The 16,666-nt window shown below is 43.1% G+C and overlaps 1 protein-coding gene across 1 annotated transcript in view; it reads right to left on the bottom strand.

Annotated features, from left to right (window-relative positions):
* The window catches only part of LOC144495292 (zinc finger protein GLIS3-like), a 598,751-nt gene that overhangs the window by 118,823 nt on the left and 463,262 nt on the right, over positions 1-16,666 (bottom strand). Inside the window, exon 7 of the mRNA XM_078215378.1 lies at positions 10,585-10,726. Coding sequence (XP_078071504.1) covers positions 10,585-10,726 — 142 coding nt within the window. The remainder of the gene's footprint in view (positions 1-10,584; positions 10,727-16,666) is intronic.

Genomic DNA, 16,666 nt, shown 5'->3' with positions numbered 1-16,666 from the left:
TCCAGAACTAAAGGTAAGGAACCAGAGCTATATTTTATAGCCATGGGAAACTCTTCACACTGCAACATTTCTTAGAAATATGCTAACAAACTGGGAGTTTAACAGGTCATAAAATGTGAATGATAATTTCCCATGTATATTTCTCTCATGTAGACTTTCATGACTGAAGTAGATGTTCCCCTTGCCTCAGTATTCAGAGAGGTTAGGTTATCTTCACCAGTCTGTCAACTTACATATGTTGTTGGTTCAGCTGAGCTACTTCAATAGAAAATACTTTTATTTAATCAACTTCTGAACAAAAGTATAGACAGAGAAAATGAAAACATATTTAGGGCAGATGTTAATCACGGCATCGACTGTAAATCGACCTGGCCAGTTAAATAGATTTGTTATCACTAACGTAGAAATAATGGGAGTCCTTTAAATGTACAGCTGGCTGAAGCCATTTTTAAAACTAATTATTGAATTTACATCAAATTGAACAACATAAAAACATAAGAATCCTTTTGCTTTATTAAATCCCTCACTGCACTTTGCAGTGTTTTCTTTAAATCAGGTGACAAACATGATATGGGGAGAACATCACTGGATTAATGATAAGCCATCAAGGTGCCTTGTTTAGAACATGCTAAAATGAAGGAATGTTCATGTGATACATTGCTCAGTTTCATCTGAATGAAATGCATACCTCAAATTGATGTGCCGTTTGACAAGGTGGATTATGTTTGTAAAATAAAGCTGATTATTGTGAAAATACAGAAACCAGTATCATTGCAATGTACAGCATATCATCGAATTGATTTTAATTCAAGTCATATTTGGAATTGCTCTTGGTCATGTAAAAGTACTTTCCCAATTAAGCCACCTTTTTGTCTCCGTTAAAGCTAAAATAAAATAAAAATCATGTGTACACTAATGGGTAAAATCCATTAAACTGTTTCAATTCAGGAGGTTAAAAGGGAAAATAAATAGTGTAGTGGAAATATTAAAATATAATATACTACCAGAATGTCAAAATCAAGATTTCAGCAATGCTTCTTTGCTTAAGAAAATGTGTTAGTTTTCTGAATGTGAGTCAATGTCTTTTATGTTTTGATAAAGAGGTTATATTTATCTTTTTCCCTGCTCTGGTTAACTTGTGCCATATTGAACCTGGCCAACAGACTTAACAGGCAGATGACCAGCTCTAATTCCTTGCCAATTGGAAGCCCTGTGACTTGCATCTTTGAAGATTCTTCTTCCAGCTCTTATATTTGACAGGATACAAGAGAAGGCTCATTATCTAAGGGGGTAATTTTATTATTGTCCACTGTAACTCATTCTTTCCCAGGACATGAAAAGTGTGCAACTCCTTACCTCCCTCAGCCCTCCCTTCCATTTACAATTGGCATAATTCTAAAGCACAAGTTTGGTAATCTTCCGGCACTGAGCTTTGGCTGCTGTCATATGCCTTCAGGTCAACTATAGAGGGTGCCTACTGAAAAACCAAATCTGAAGGAAAGCTATTTAATATTGCTCCCCTGAGATCCAAGAAAAGGGTCAAGCCCACATCAGAGAGTTGCTCGATGCTGACAATGTTGCACTAACGTTCCATACTGAGAAACACCTGAAGTGGAAAACAGACAGACTCTCTCACACCTGTGAGAAGTTCACTTTGACGATCTGCGTCAGGAAGACAAACTTCATGGTCCAGGATGTTGACATACTGTCATCTATCCGAACTGACAATGTGACCCTGGAGATTGTTGATAGAGTCACATATCTAGACACCACAATCACCAGTAATCTGTCACTTGATGCTGAAATCAATACAAATATTGCAAAAGCTACAGCTGTTTATGTCTGAGATGAGTAAGAGAGTTTGGAATGACAGCAACCTGACTGAGAACACCAAACTTGAGAGTCTACCAAGTCAGTGCCCTCAGCAAACCCTTCTACAGTGCTGAGACCTGGACAATGTATGCTAGGCTGGAGAAAAGGCTGGACACTTTCCACCTTTGCCACCTCAGATATATTCTTGACATCTCTTGACAGGGCAAGGCCACCAGCTCAGAGGTCTTGGGTGTGTTATGTCCACCAGCATACACTCACTGCTGAGCCAATGACGTCTGTGCTGAGTTGGATCAGACATTTCAGCTGTGCACTCAAATATCTTCTGTATGCTGAACTGGCCACTGGGTCATGATGGCTCAGGTGTTCATACGCCTGTTACAAAGATAACTGCAAGCGAGATATGAAGATGTTGAATATTGATCCTCACACCTGGGAAACAGTTGTTGATGCCATGACTTTTTTAAAGGCTGACTACTTGGAATGACATTAAAGAAGTGAACAAAAATGAAAAGCTCAGCTGGGGGAAAAGTGGGCCGAAAGAATAGAGAGGCCAGTGATTTAGTGCACTTTCTCACCCCAATGTCTTCCTCTGGATCAAAAACAGCAGAGGCTGTCACACGAGACTCAATGGGTTGTATGGTCTCTTTCTGCACTATAGGGATTCTAATATTCAACAGGAAATTTCCATGTTTACAGGCGGAGGCCATTCAGTCCAACATACTGGGCGGAATTTTCTCAAAAAAATTCTAAGTGTAAAATGAAAGGTTATCTTAAGATCCCACTCACTAATTTCAATTCTCTTCCCACACCTAGTGGTGCACTAAGGCAGATTTACGTCATTTTATATAGCTAGTAGTTACAGCTGGGCAGCATGGTGTCACAGTGGTTAGCACTACCGCCTCACAGGGACCAGTGTTCGATTCCTGGCTTGGGTGACTATATCTGTGGATTCTACACGTTCCCCCACCCCGTGTCTGTGTGGGTTTCCTCCGAGCACTCCGGATTCCTCCGAAAGACGTGCTGGTTAGGTGCATTGGCCATGCTAAATTCTCCTTCAGTGTACCCGAACAGGTGCCAGAGTGTGGCGACGAGAGGATTTTCACAGTAACTTCTTTGTACTGTTAGTGTAAGCCTATTTGTGACACTAATGAACAAGCTTAATTTAGTAATTCTCAGAATAAGTCACTAGTCTCTCACCAGGAGCTTATAGCTTGAGGGGCACCACTCCACATCAAGCGTGGCTGAACCAGGAGTCTCTCTTGCTCTTACCACCAGCCAATTGCATGTTGGAAGGATTTTCAGGTTGACACATTCAACCTGTTTGACCGTATTAGAAACACACCTCCCTTGGCCATCAAGTCCGCAGGTGGGACTTCAACCCAGAGCTTCTGGCTCAGAGGCAGGAATGCTACCCACTGCACCACAAGACCTCCTCCCAGTGCTGGTGTGAGTTTAAAGTTGGAATTAATTTTTCCAATCCAAATTTCTTGCTCTTTCTCAAGCTTTTTATATAGAAACATAGAAAACTACAGCACAAAACAGGCCCTTCGGCCCCACAAGTTGTGCCGAACATATCCCTACCTTTTAGGCCTACCTATAACCCTCCATCCTATTAAGTCCCATGTACTCATCCAGGAGTCTCTTAAAAGACCCTATTGAGTTTGCCTCCACCACCACTGACAGCAGCCGATTCCACTCGCCCACCACCCTTTGTGTGAAAAACTTCCCCCTAACATTTCCCCTGTACCTACACCCCAGCACCTTAAACCTGTGTCCTCTCGTAGCAGCCATTTCCACCCTGGGAAAAAGCCTCAGAGTCCACTCGATCTATGCCTCTCAACATCTTATATACCTCTATTAGGTCTCCTCTCATCCTACGTCTCTCCAAGGAGAAAAGACCGAGCTCCCTCAGCCTATCCTCATAAGGCATGCCACTCAATCCAGGCAACATCCTTGTAAATCTCCCCTGCACCCTTTCAATCTTTTCCACATCCTTCCTGTAATGAGGCGACCAGAACTGAGCACAGTACTCCAAGTGGGCTCTGACGAGGGTCTTATATAGCTGCATCATTATTCCCGGACTCCTAAACTCAATCCCTCGATTGATAAAGGCCAGCACACCATACGCCTTCTTAACCACCTCCTCCACCTACGGGGCTGATTTTAGAGTCCTATGGACCCGGACTCCAAGGCCCTTCTGATGCTCTACAGTACTAAGAGTCTTTCCCTTAATATTGTACTCCTTCATCCAATTTGACCTGCCAAAATGGACCACTACGCATTTATCTGGGTTGAAGTCCATCTGCCACTTCTCCGCCCAGTCTTGCATCCTATCTATGTCCCTCTGTAACCTCTGACATCCCTCCAGACTATCCACAACCCCACCAACCTTCGTGTCGTCGGCAAACTTACCAACCCATCCCTCCACTTCCTCATCCAGGTCATTTATGAAAATGACAAACAGCAAGGGTCCTAGAACAGATCCCTGGGGCACACCACTGGTGACCGACCTCCAATTAGAAAAAGACCCATCTATACACATTCTCTGCCTCCTTTGGGCAAGCCAGTTCTGGATCCACAGGGCAGCAGCCCCTTGGATCCCGTGCCCTCTCACTTTTTCTAGAAGCCTTGCATGGGGGACCTTATCGAAGACCTTGCTAAAATCCATATAAACCACATCTACCGCTTTCCCTTCGTCAATGTGTTTAGTCACATTTTCGAAGAACTCCACCAGGCTCGTAAGGCACGATCTGCCTTTGACAAAGCCATGCTGAGTATTCTTGAGCATACTAAACCTCTCTAAATGCTCATAAATCTTGTCCCTCAGGATCTTCTCTAATCAGCTTACCAACCACTGAGGTTAGACTCACCGGTCGGTAATTTCCTGGGCTATCCCTATTCCCCTTCTTGAAAATAGGAACCACATCTGCCATCCTCCAGCACCTCTCCCGTCTCCATCGACGATGCAAAGATCATCGCCAGAGGCGCTGCAATCTCTTCCCTCGTCTCCCACAGTAACCTGGGGTACATCCCATCCGGACCCGGCGACTTATCTATCTTGATGCCATTCAAAGATTCCAGCACAACCTCTTTCTTAAAGTCCACATACTCAATCCTTTCAGTCCACCCCAAGCCCACAGTACATCCACCCATGTCCTCCTCTGTGAAAACCGAGGCAAAATACTCATTAAGCACCTCTGCCATTTCTACTGGTTCCGTACTGATTTTCCCACCTTCACCTTTTATAGGCCCTATTCCTTCACGTCTCATCCTTTTACTCTTCACATATTTATAGATAGCCTTAGGGTTTTCCTTAATTCTACTTGCCAAGGCCTTCTCGTGACCCCTTCTGGCTCTCCTAATTTCCTTCTTTAGTCCTTTCCTACAAGCTGTATACTCATCTAGATCCCTATCTTCGCCAAGCTCTCTGAACCTTTTGTACGCTTTCCTTTTCTTCTCGACTAGGTCCCGCACAGCTTTCGTGCACCACGGTTCCTTTAACCTACCAACTCCTACCTGTCTGCTCGGAACATTGTCCTGTAGAACCCTAGACAGACATTCCTTGAAAAACTGCCACCTCTCTTCAGTAGATTTCCCCGAGAATACCTCCTTCCAATTTACTCCTCTAATTTGCTGCCTTATGTCTTCATATTTCCCCTTACTCCATATAAACGCTTTCCTAGCTTGCCTGATCCTCTCTTTTTCCAATGCAAGCATAAAGGAGATAGAGTTATGATCGCTATCCCGCTATATTCTTTTAAAAGAGCATATCCAATTCTTTCATAAATGTTGTGATTAATTCTGCTTCAATAGCTGCATGATAAAGCATTCCATATTTTAACCATAATTATATTCTCCTGAACAAGACTATTCATTGTACAATGCTATCTATATTTGAAAATTAAACTTGTATTTTTAGCCTAATTTTATTCAATCAAAAAATCCTTTCCATTTCCCAGGCTTCTGGTAATTCTATTTTGAAAGCTAATGCAGGCACATAACTGGGTGAGTTGTCTCTTCTGTTACATGATACCTTTTCTTAAAATTTAGTGCTCACCATATGATGAGACATGAATGTAAATTATCATCCTTGTTGACGCAGCTTACTAGCAACCAAGTACAGGCACAAGGTGGCTAGCTTTCGTAGTGGGTTAAGGAAATGGTTCATTGACCACCAGGGACTGGCTTAATTCCAGCTCAGATTAATGGATAGAATGTCTCCTCTCTGTGCCGACCACTGAGGTTCCATGTAAAAATAGATTGGAATTGTCTCAAACCAGTTCCTAATCATTTGCAGCAGAGCCTGACATTGAGTTTGTATCCAATTAGCAATGCATACTTTGTAGAGACCATAAGGATATCACATGCAAAAACTGGAAAATGTCACATTGGTAAGCTGTAATTGGTGCTTTTCTAAAGTAGAATTTCAAGCATATTGTGGGGAATTTTCTCAGTCAGCTATTTGTAACGAAATTGGAAACATGCTCATTATACATTGATTTACAATTTTGCTATGGATGTTGAGCAGCATGGTTTTGGCAGATCAGGAGGAGTTTCACTCTGCAGCACTTTGCATTAGATTTGACTGGGGAATTCTCAATTTTAACTCCGGAGCCCAGATATTTACGAAGAGGCAGAGAGGTATGTTTGCATGAAGGAGGATGCAAACCAGAAAGCTAGGGAAGGCTGCCTGAGTACAACACCAGTAACACATTTTCATTGTTTTACTGCCGGGCAGCTGCCCAAATTGACCACTGGGGATGTACCTTGCAACCCAGAAACAACAGTGGGGAAATGAGGGGGAACCAGGAGAAAAGAGTTGCCTTGATGGGGAGAGAGGGACAGGTCATAGAGTCATAGAGGTTTACAGCATGGAAACAGGCCCTTTGGCCCAACTTGTCCATGCTACCTTTTTTTAAAAACCCCTAAGCTAGTCCCAATTGCCCGCATTCGGCCCATATCCCTCTATACCCAACTTACCCATGTAACTGTCTAAACGCTTTTTAAAAGACAAAATTGTACCCGCCTCTACTACTACCTCTGGCAGCTTGTTCCAGACACTCACCACCCTCTGTGTGAAAAAGTTGCCCCTCAGGACAATAGAGGGGCAATTGGTGGTGGGGCTGGTATGACATAAGCTTCAAAAGGTTTTGCCTGACAGATGTACCCTTGGTCCTCCTACATGGGAACATACAAACACATGAATTAGCAGCAGGAGTAGGCCACTCAGCCCCTCAAGCCTGCTCTGCCATTTAATAAGATCATGGCTGATCGGATTGTAACCTTAACCCCACATTCCTGCCTACCCCCGATAACCTTTCACCCCCTTGTTAATCAAGCTTCCATCTAGCTTGACCTTAAAATATTCAAAGACTCTGCTTCCACTGCCTTTTGAGGAAGAGAGTTCCAGAGACTCTCAAACCTCTGAGAGAAATTGTTTCTCCTCATCGCTTTCTTAAATGAATGACCTCTTATTTTTACACAGTGGCCCCTAGTTCTAGATTCTCTGACAAGAGGAAACATTCTCTCCTCATCCACCCTGTCAATACCCCTCAGGATCTTAAAGCTTTTGATCAAGTTGCCTCTTTCACTTTTAAACTTTAGGGGATGCAAACCTAACCTCTCCAACTTTTCCTCCCAAGACAACCTGCCCATTCCTGATATTAGTCCAGTAAACCTTCCCTGAATTGCTTCTAATGCATTTACATCTTTCCTTAAATAAGGAGACCAATACTGTACATTATACTCCAGATGTGGCCTCAACAATGTCCTGTACAACTGATGCATCACTGCATTCAAATGAATGCTGCAGGAAAGAGGTGTTTACCAAGCCATGAGTGGCTTCTGACAGCGCACACTGGTACCTTAATACATTCCAATCGCAATATTCCATACTTTTAACAGTACAACCTGAAAGAAAGCATTACAGGTAGAGCACATTTCTGGATTGGCTGCCCTGAAATCAAGGATAATATTTCCCAGGCTTATTTCCATCAGTTGTAGGTGAACAGGAAGCCATTCAGTGAGCATGTCATCGGGCACCTGCAGCCAAACAGCAGTTAACACTGAAGCAGCCATTTTATCCCTGCCCACCTGGTGAATACTGAGTGAATGGAGAGTTAGGATCACTGTGAGATTCACTTACCAACATCCCTCAGCCATCCACAAGCTACAACTTTAACCCTGTTTTAGGAGAAGATGAGGACACCTGCCATGTCCAGATTCAAATACGACAGTTGTAACATCACTGAGACTGAATTGCTGTTCTAACCGTGGGCCTGAGTAGTGAAGTGGGGTTGCATGGCAGAGCAATCTAGAGGAAAGAGAACTGGGCCGGAAGAAGCTCAAAATGGTGAGTCTTTTCACTTTCACAGGAACATCCATCTAGGCCTCGTTAGGAGAGATTAGGCTCCCTGCTTCTCAACTCCCTCCCACCTCAGGATCCTGCCCCACACAATCTCCTCCCACATCATCATTATCAGTTCACCTGGATGGCAGGGACTATTCCTTCTGCCGTTCAACATTCTGCTCTAGCCCACTGCGCTGCTGGAATTGTGTTGGGATTGGACTGGGGCCTAGCAGACCTGGCCTTGGAATTAAAGCCTCCTGAGCCTCAAGCTGCTGAGATATTTATGATTTGCCAACCATCTTGGCCCCCATCTGTCCAATTCCTGCCTCAAGTTAAAATGAGGGCTTTGGTCATTGTCTTAGCACTCAACCTTTCCACTGCGCTTCCTTCCAGTTGGGTATTGTCTAATAGTTTGGATGATACCAATTTGCTGCCCAGAGTTGTGTGAAATAACAGACTGGTGCATCCATTGTCTGTGTCATACAGCCAGCTGGAGCAGACTGCACTGAGCCATGCTGAGACTCTGCAATCACACCGAGAGCTGTTCAAGCTCTCCACCTGAAATGTCCTTAATGGAAGCTCAGCAAAATTCCCCCTCTCAAATTGTGCTCACTGGACAAAGACCCCGTAAAAACACTGGGATAGGTAATCAAGCACACAAGGCATTAGTGGATTGCACAAGGCGATTATTCTTGTTAACTTTTAATCAAAATGTAAGTAAGTTGTTGAACAGTTTTTGTTTTATTCATTTGGTGTTGGTGTTCATGTTTGTCATGGATTGAGGGCAAGACTGCAATGTCTGGGGTGTTATCAGGTGGCGGAACACAGAACAGAACTCTTGGTGTATTTTCTGTGCAAAATGAGCAAGTACCGTGCCCTGGGAAGGTGATGGCCTCGTGGTCTTATCACTAGACTATTAATCCAGAAACTCAGCTAATGTTCTGGGAATCCAGGTTCGAATCCCACCACGGCAGTTAGTGGAATTTGAATTCAATAAAAAGTATCTGGAATTAAGAATCTACTGATGACTGCTTTAATTGGGAATGGGTTGAAGGGTTATGGGAGACGGCAGGAAAATGGGGATGAGGAGCATATCAGCCATGATCAAATGGCCGAACAGATTCGATGGGCCGAATGGCCTAATTCGGCTCCTATATCTTACGAACTTATGACCATGAAACCATTGTCGATTGTCAGAAAAACCGATCTGGTTCACTAATGTTCTTTAAGGAAGGAAATCTGCCATCCTTACCTGGTCTGGCCTACATGTGACTCCAGAACCACAACAATGTGTGGTTGACTCTCAACTGCTCTCAGGCAACCAGGGTTGGGCAATAAATGCCGGCCAGCCAGCGACGCCCGTGTCCCATGAATGAATAAGAAAACAATGAAAACTGTTCTTTCTTTTCTTTGTAACTTGGTTACTGTCTGAAAAGTTCACTATGAATGGAATCCAGACACTTAGAAAGCCAAGAGGAATGCAATTACTGCAATTAGATCCCCACTAACAAACCAAGCCAAAGTGAGGGATGTGTAATTTTCTGCTATGTGCTAGATGAAACACAGCTGTATGGTCATTCTTAGTGTCAAGAATATGAGTGTGAACTCGAGCCCTAATGTGTTAGAAAAACACCCATTGTGAAGCTGGCACTGAAATAAGGAAGGTGCAGGGATAATTTATGGGTTGAATTTTTGGTGTGAGGGAGCAGGGTGCAGTAGCTTCTCCACTCCCCCCCCTCCCCGCCAACATAAAAGTCACAGGGCCCATCTGGGCTTGGCCAGCTTTCCTCTGCAGCTGTTGGGCCATTAACCCCATCGGAGAGTAGATCCCGAATCAGAGAGCTGTTGGTCAATTAAATGGCTCACAATAATTGTGTTGCAACAGTACCATCGAGAGTCCTGAAACAAAATGAGTGCAGGCCCGGGATTGACAGGACAGGGGAAAAGTGGTGGAGAGAAATTCCTTGGGGGTGAGGGAGCTCCAATGGTTACAGATTTCTGGCCAAGAAGACACCAAACCCCTCCAGCCCAGCCATGATGCAGCTAGGTGACTTATGGCACCAGTCTCCCTGACTCGGGTAAAATCCCCGTGGTGGTGGGAGCAGGTTTAGGGCCTCAATTTGTCCATAGGCGAACAGGCCGGCTGGTGCCTCTTCTGTGGGTTAAAACCTGCACGATGGACGGAAGTGGGTAGACAATGCTAATGCCATGGTGCCCAATTTTACATTGAAAAATTCCAGGCAATACATTGAAAAGTGCCTAGCCTAAAAGCTGGTGAATAATAAACCCTGAACTGTCTCTGAAATAAATGCATCATTGGGTTTAACTTCCTGACCATGTCGAAGCACAAAATACAAAAATGTATATCATGCAAACTGCTTGGGAGGTTTTTCAAAGCTTACCTGAATAGATGTCATGGGGTGGGCCTGGTGAGCAGCCCATAGTGCCGTCCACAGCATCTTGCGGTGATGTAGCAGGCTGCAGTGGTTGAATAGTGAGGCAGTCATTGAGCATTTCCTGATCAGGCTCGTTGCTGGATCTTAACTGCATACAGAATTAAAGCAGATTGAGTAAAGAAGAAAACAGTGCTCATACCCGAGAGGCGTCAAAATAACCGTGTTAAACATTATCAGATGGGTCACTGCCCGGTGAGTATATTCTTGAAATGGATCATCAGCTGAAACAGATTGACATTACAAACCTCAAAATGTTTTTAACGTGACTACTCACTATTCTACGCAGGAATGTAAGAAAAATTTGCAAAGTGGTTACACACTCAAAAATACATATGAAAGATTGTTACAAAGCGAAAATATTCATTCTAATTTGATCTATAAATTTGTTCTAATTTTTTGACAGACTGACATTTCCACGTGGAGTATATGTGAAATGGGAAGGTTCATCTCTCTGCATGAGAAAACATGGCTGAGCAGGTGGTGATAGGCCCTTAGTGCAGGAAACCAGATCGGATGCAACATGTGCATCTCCGACTCTCGGCAGTAAATCGTTATTGGGCCACTGGGAGGCCATATTAAAACAGTGCTTTCTCTGCCACTGTCCTGCTTAACTCTTCGGAATATGTACTCTGTGCAATTTACCCTTTTGCAGGCTATGGCTCGTCATTTTTGTGTCATTTTGTACTTTGCAGCTTTTGCAACATTCCCAAAGATGGTTTCAAAGATGTAAACACAGCAAAAAAATCATTAACAGTTAAGTAAGCTGCCCTTTCACTTCCAGGTGGTTTCTGAAATCCATTCCAGATTGGTGGAATGGAAGCTTAAGTGAGTTACTCACAAATTAAAACCTGGCAATAAGTAATTCAAAATTAGCAGGCTAATTAAGTTGGAGTAAGTGGAATAGGAAATGGAAATGTCAGACTTGCGCAACAGGCTGCAGTTCTGAACCTGGGGTTGTGCAGATGTAATTTAATTTCTCACTTCTGAGTGGGAGAAGTTAGAGTAGATGAAGAAGCAGTTGTGAGGATTCACAGATAATTTCAGGCAAAAGAGGGAGGAACAAAGTGAACATTTTTTTTTTGAAAATTAGCATTTACTGACATCTTGCAAGTGCTATAATTTAATTGTTTAAACAGGAAATACTGCCTAACTTGAGGATACAGAAGGGAACAATGAAACACATTTTATGACACCAGTGAGGATATTGAATAAGTTACAAGGTTTTTGCCTTGAGTAAAATCAGTCAATTTGTTATTCCACTGCTCAACATTACACATTCTATTTATACAATAAATGATTTTATATAGCAGTTACACTGCACATTTGTATCTTTATGACATGGTTTCAGATTCCCAGTCATGTACCATTTCTTTCATGTATTCAGAAAATTTGAACACCAGCTTTGAATGTGAAATTAACTTGAACAAGTATCACATCTTCCCTTTTCAGTTGGAAGGAACTGAGGCTAGTCAGAAGCTGGCCAGGGGCAATCTGTGCCTGCAATTAATTGCCTAAACATACAGTTTTGCTTTGCTCTATTCCTTCTGACCAGACCTGGAAATATGAGGTGAAACATCCGAGATGGCAGAGGGGTCAGTAAAATGCAGTGAAAAACCTAAAGCACTCCCTTCAAATATTTTACTGCACACACATACAGCTATGTTTTCCTCCACTGATGTGAACAGCCATTCACAGAATCATAGATTCTCCATACGGCAGTGGCTGCATGGAGAATGATCCAGCTGTGCTCTTTCCCACCTCTGCCTCTCCACCAATGCTCCAGAATGTAACCAATGATGACATTGGATTTGTAGTAGTGTGACCAATGGTAACAAGCCGTGAGGGTCAGCTGACCCAGTAAACTATGTAACCAATGATAAAAAGATGTGGTGGTCAGCTGACCATTGTCTCAGTGGAAATAAGAACCTGTTGGGAATTGTGGAGAGTTTGGAATAGCCCAGGGTGAGGCCTCAAGTGTTGGAGTAATGAAGTTTCTTTATTAAACTTTTTTCTTTGATTTATAAGTTGGAATAAGTTTTGTTTTATTTTATTGCCTACAACTGAAGGGGTTCTTCTGGAGGATCAACACCCTTGCTGGTTGGTTCCAATCATTCAGCCAGCCTAGACAGTTGCCCTCCATGCTGAGCTGTGCAGTCTACATCTGAGCCTTCTGGAGCTAGAACTCTGAGGTCATAGAACATAGAACATTATAGCGCAGTACAGGCCCTTTGGCCCTCAATGTTGCACCGACCTGTGAAACCAGTATAAAGCCCATCTAACCTACACTATTCCAATATCATCCATATGTTTATCCAATGACCATTTAAATGCCCTTAATGTTGGCGAGTCCACTACTGCTGCAGACAGGGCATTCCACGCCCTTACTACTCAATGAGTAAAGAATCTACCTCTGACATCCGTCCTATATCTATCACCCCTCAATTTAAAGCTATGACCCCTTATGCTAGCCATCACCATCCGAGGAAAAAGGCTCTCACTATCCACCCTATCTACTCCTCTGATCATCTTGTATGCCTCTAATAAGTCACCTCTTAACCTTCGTCTCTCTAACGAAAACAACCTCAAGTCCCTCAGCCTTTCCTCATAAGACCTTCCCACCATACCAGGCAACATCCTGGTAAATCTCCTCTGCACCCTTTCCAATGCTTCCACACCCTTCCTATAATGCAGCGACCAGAACTGTACGCAATACTCCAAGTGTGGCCGCACCAGAGTTTTGTACAGCTGCAACATGACCTCATGGCTCCGAAACTCAATCCCTCTACCAATAAAAGCTAACACACCGTACGCCTTCTTAACAACCCTATCAACCTGGGTGCCAACTTTCAGGGATCTATGTACATGGACACCGAAATCTCTCTGCTCATCCACACTACCAAGTATCTTACCATTAGCCCAGTACTCTGTAATCCTGTTACTCCTTCCAAAGTGAATCACCTCACATTTTTCCGCATTAAACTCCATTTGCCACCTCTCAGCCCAGCTCTGCAGCTTATCTATGTCCCTCTGTAACTTGCAACAACCTTCCGCACTGTCCACAACTCCACCGACTTTAGTGTCATCTGCAAATTTACTAATTCAACCACCACCCTCTGTCTTCTTACAGCTAGCCAATTCCTGATCTAAACCGCTAAATCACCCTCAATCCCATGTGTCCGTATTTTCTGCAATAGCTTACCGTGGGGAACCTTATCAAACGCTTTACTGAAATCCATATACACCACATCAACCGCTTTACCCTCATCCACCTCATACTCCAGCATCATTTGATATTGCCTTTCCTGAAATTCAACAGCCTTCTGCCTACCATGCTGCAGTCACCGGGGCAGTGCTGCAATGGAGCACCAGCACAGGCAAAGACATAAGAAAGACTGCAATTGAGTAGAGAAAGTCAGTGACCTCCTTTATGCAGTTGTGGATGGCAAACTGGGAGATGCTGCAACTAACTGCAGCTCTAGCCTGGAAGGAACCACATGCATAAAGGTTCATTGCCAAAGTAACCTTAACAACTACTGGTAATTGAGTCCAGTAAGGAATGCAGTCCTTAATGAATGCAGATGTCTCTCATGTTCTTTTTCACCGAGGGTCAGGTAGGAGAACTATTCACTCAACACCATGGGTAGATAGGGTTCCTGCTGAGTATCCTCTCTCTTTCTTCCTCCCCTTTTTTAGTCACGGTCCTTGTGTTGTATATCTGCAGTTCAACCTCTACATCATGCTGTATTCCAAATGTACTCATGTCTGAGAGCAACTGGTTTGTGGCAGAAGACTTGAAGTCAGCAAAAAGTCCCTCAACACCTGCCACACAACTCCTCTGTAGGCTTTTGCAATTTTATGCACCTATAGAAAGCCCCAAACTGTTGAAGCTCAGCCAGAAGAAACTTACCGGAAAATAACCCGTAGGTAAATGATGTTCCCTTTTAAATAGCATTGGTGCAGAATCCTTCCTGCTTCTTGTTCAGCTATGCACGATTTTAGTGGGGGACTGCTGTTAGCTGGAGCATTGAGCTCCAAAACAGTGCTGCAGATATCAATTCAATATTGTACACTGATTGGCTTCATGATTTTCCTGCCCTTGATACTTCTGGTAAACACTAACAGTGTGCACAATAACCCCCTTACCAATATGGTATCAGGTGTGATTTGCCCACAAGTGCATTGCTTGCTCTGTCACCATTTTGGACCTCTAAAGGCGCCTTAGCACCTTATACATGGATCCACGTGATCCCAGTTTTTTGCCCCGATGTTTTTAATATACATTAATGAACTTGAATTTAGAAAGTAAACTGGTGAAATCAGTGCTATTGGTACCAAATTAGCAGTTGAATCTGAGGCAGCAGCTTAAGAAATAAAAAGAAATAAAGACTTTTATTTCTGTGACATCTTTTATGATTTCAAGATGACCCGAAGCACTCTTGGGGGGGACTTCGGAAGTGTAGTGTCAAGAAATGCAAGTGCCAATTGGTGCCTAGCAAGATCCCACAAACATCAAGGAGATAAAAAAAAACAACTCATCTGCTTTTGTAACATTGTTTGAAGAGTAAATATTGGCCAGGACACTAGGGAGAACTCCTCTGCTCTCATCATGGAATCCCTGCAGTGCAGAAAGAGGCCATTCAGCCCAATGAGTCTGCAGCGACAACAGTCCCACCCAGGCCCTATCCCCTCATGTATTTACCCTACTAATCTCTCTGACACTAATGGGCAATTGAGCATGGTCAATCAAGCTAACCCATGCATCTTTGCACTATGGGAGGAAACCGGAGCATCCGGAGGAAACACATGCAGACAAGGACTTCAAATACTGTTGTGGAAACTTTTGGGAAGATTGGAATCTCCATTTAACTTTTTATTTAAAAGATGGCATCTCCAACACGACAGCCCATGAGTGTCAGCTAGATTTGATGCTGAAGTATCTGGAGTAGGACTCAAATATCTCATGAGGTGGTGAGATTTCCACTCAAAATGGCACATTATGACAAGTTCATCAAAATGCATGATGCTATAAAGTAGGACAGCTCACTGCTCAAATCTCAAGCAGAAGTTGAGTGCACATTTAAAAAGTAACAGTCAGAAAAAAACATGCACTGAGTACAGCCAAATTTCTTATGTTTCTGGTTGGGAAGGCTTCCTGCTGAGAGTGCAAAGTTTGGAGTTACCCCCAGTACTTAAGTGGGTTGAACAATAGCAGATGAAATTTAATATGAACAAACGTAAAATATTGCATTTGGCAGAAAAAAATTGGCCACATGAATGGCGAGAAAGAGCTATGGAAGAAGTTAAAAGAGATCCAGGAGTATAAAGTATTTCATCACTCAACACATTCAATCACTGTAGAGAAATAATCCACGATGCAAATAGAATACAGAACTATATCGTTGAAATGCATAATGCAAGTTGAGGGAAGACCTGCTCAAATCAGAGTACTCTGGTCATCACATCTTCAGTCTACCACCAACCTCTGGGGACTGAGGCACAAGAAAACCAATCAAGCCTTGAAAGCACCATAACAAGTCATGAAATGGATCCCTCCAACAATATGAAGAAAGCAAAATGAGGGAACCTTTTTTAGCCTCGACAAAATGTAACTGAGTCAATGTTTCAGATAAGAATGGTGCAGCAAAGAAAACCCAGAGCATGACTTAAAAACTATGTTGTGACGGCAAGATAAGGAGGCACATGTTCAAAATAACAATAGGCAAATTTGGAATCAATGTCAGGAAGTTCTTGTTTAAACAACGAGTGATCAAAAATGGAATAGAGGTCTGGGGCCAGATTTTCATGTCTCTGTCTGTAGTGGAATGGAAGTGGGTGAAATTTAAAAATGGTGGGTATGATCCAATTCTAACCCCCATTCTCCTTGTGTGGAACTTATAAGGATATAGGATAAGATAGGTTGCAAGCCAATATGCCACAATCCTGTCTTTGCCTACTGCATTTCATGAGTGGGTATTTAGAACTCTATCCCCCACGATTAGTTAGGCTTGTTTTGGTAGGAGTCATGAAC

Source organism: Mustelus asterias, chromosome 6 (genome assembly GCF_964213995.1).
Source record: "Mustelus asterias chromosome 6, sMusAst1.hap1.1, whole genome shotgun sequence".
Taxonomy (NCBI): Eukaryota; Metazoa; Chordata; class Chondrichthyes; order Carcharhiniformes; family Triakidae; genus Mustelus; species Mustelus asterias.
This window is presented reverse-complemented; position numbering and strand designations above follow the sequence as displayed.